Source organism: Protomyctophum parallelum, assembly GCF_964188405.1.
Source record: "Protomyctophum parallelum genome assembly, chromosome: 9".
Classification (NCBI taxonomy): domain Eukaryota; kingdom Metazoa; phylum Chordata; class Actinopteri; order Myctophiformes; family Myctophidae; genus Protomyctophum; species Protomyctophum parallelum.
In genome coordinates, this window is record NC_139706.1 from 31,570,675 (window position 1) to 31,572,202 (window position 1,528).

At 45.3% G+C, this 1,528-nt stretch overlaps 1 protein-coding gene across 1 annotated transcript; it reads left to right on the top strand.

Moving 5' to 3' along the window:
- Positions 1 to 362: 362 nt before the first annotated feature.
- Positions 363 to 917, top strand: LOC310865068 (gamma-crystallin M2-like; the record flags this gene model as incomplete). Its single annotated transcript, XM_083774049.1, has 1 exon — positions 363 to 917. The coding sequence occupies one exon, from the start codon at positions 363 to 365 to the stop codon at positions 915 to 917; it is 555 nt and encodes a 184-aa protein (XP_083630175.1).
- Positions 918 to 1,528: the final 611 nt, after the last annotated feature.

Consider the following 1,528-nt stretch of genomic DNA (forward strand, 5'->3'; position numbering starts at 1 on the left):
GCAGAAACGTCCCTCCGGCCCACGGTACATAGGTCCTTTGACGTTACCAGGCATTGTTGAGCCCCTAGTTATTGTTAACCCTTTCAGTCTCTTCTGTGTATAGTCGTAATGGTACAGGCTTTGTGCCGTCAGAGAAACAGCCTTTCCAAGGTTTTTAGAGGTGGAAACACTGAACAACCTCAGCTCTATGCTCTTCTATGGAATGTTGCTGTGTCGGGGAGCTCCATGGGACACAAAGCAGCCTCTGCTGGCCAGGTACTGTATAAAAAGAAGGCTTCGGCCAGTTAGGAATTCAGTTCACCCACAGCCACAGCAACAGTAGCAGCAGCAGCAACAGCAGCTGAAACAACTCTCACACAAAGATGACTTCTTCCGGCAACATGATGAGCAAGATCATCTTCTACGAGGAGAAGAACTTCCAGGGCCGCTCCTATGAGTGCATGAACGACTGCTCTGACATGTCCTCCTACATGAACAGGTGCCACTCCTGCAGGGTGGAGAGGGGTTGCTTCATGGTGTACGACCGCAACAACTACATGGGCAACCAGTACTTCATGAGGAGGGGCGAGTACGCCGACCACATGAGCATGATGGGCATGAGGGACCACATCAAGTCCTGCCGTATGATCCCCATGCACAGGGGCAACTACAGGATGAGGATCTACGAGAGGGAGAACTTCGGCGGACAGATGCACGAGATGATGGACGACTGTGACAACATCATGGACCGTTACCAGATGAACAACTGCATGTCCTGCAACGTGATGGACGGCCACTGGCTGATGTACGAGCAGGCCCAATACAGAGGCAGGCAGATGTACATGAGGCCTGGCGAGTACAGGAACTTCCAGAACATGGGCATGGGCAGCAGCATGAGGTTCATGAGCATGAGGCGCATTATGGATTCCTATTACTAGTTTAAATATCAGGAGATGAACTGAACTTAATAAAGTTGTTTTAAAAACAAAAATAACGGATTATGATGCATTCATTTATCAGCCCCTATTCTGGGCACATGTCATAGGCAAATATTCTGTGAAAATAGCCGATCTACAAGCTCACAACGCGTTATATGCTTGTACATCGGCTATTTTGACCTTAGAGTATAGGAAAAAGAGAGGGGAGGGGACCAAGTATAAGTACAGTCCCCTGGGGGAACACCGGTCAACAAAGTAGAAGTGGTACATTAAAACTGCTCTAATAATAATAATAATAAAACAAAGCGCCTTACAGAAGATTAAATAAAATAAAAAACAGTTAAAATAAATATAATATATCTTATATTATAATATATCTTAACCACAAGACCAAAGGGATATCCCTCTGGTCTAGTGGTTAAGATATTGGACTTTCACGCAGGAGAACTGAGTCTGAATCCCGGGCGTTACATATATAGCCACTTGCCCAAATGTGCTGACCTTATCACATTTCATCACATTTGTGATGACGGCTATGGCCGTTTTAACCCAAGGAGGGTTTGTTGTGCAAAACTAATGCTACTTAAAGCATAATGAAAATTTTAATTTTT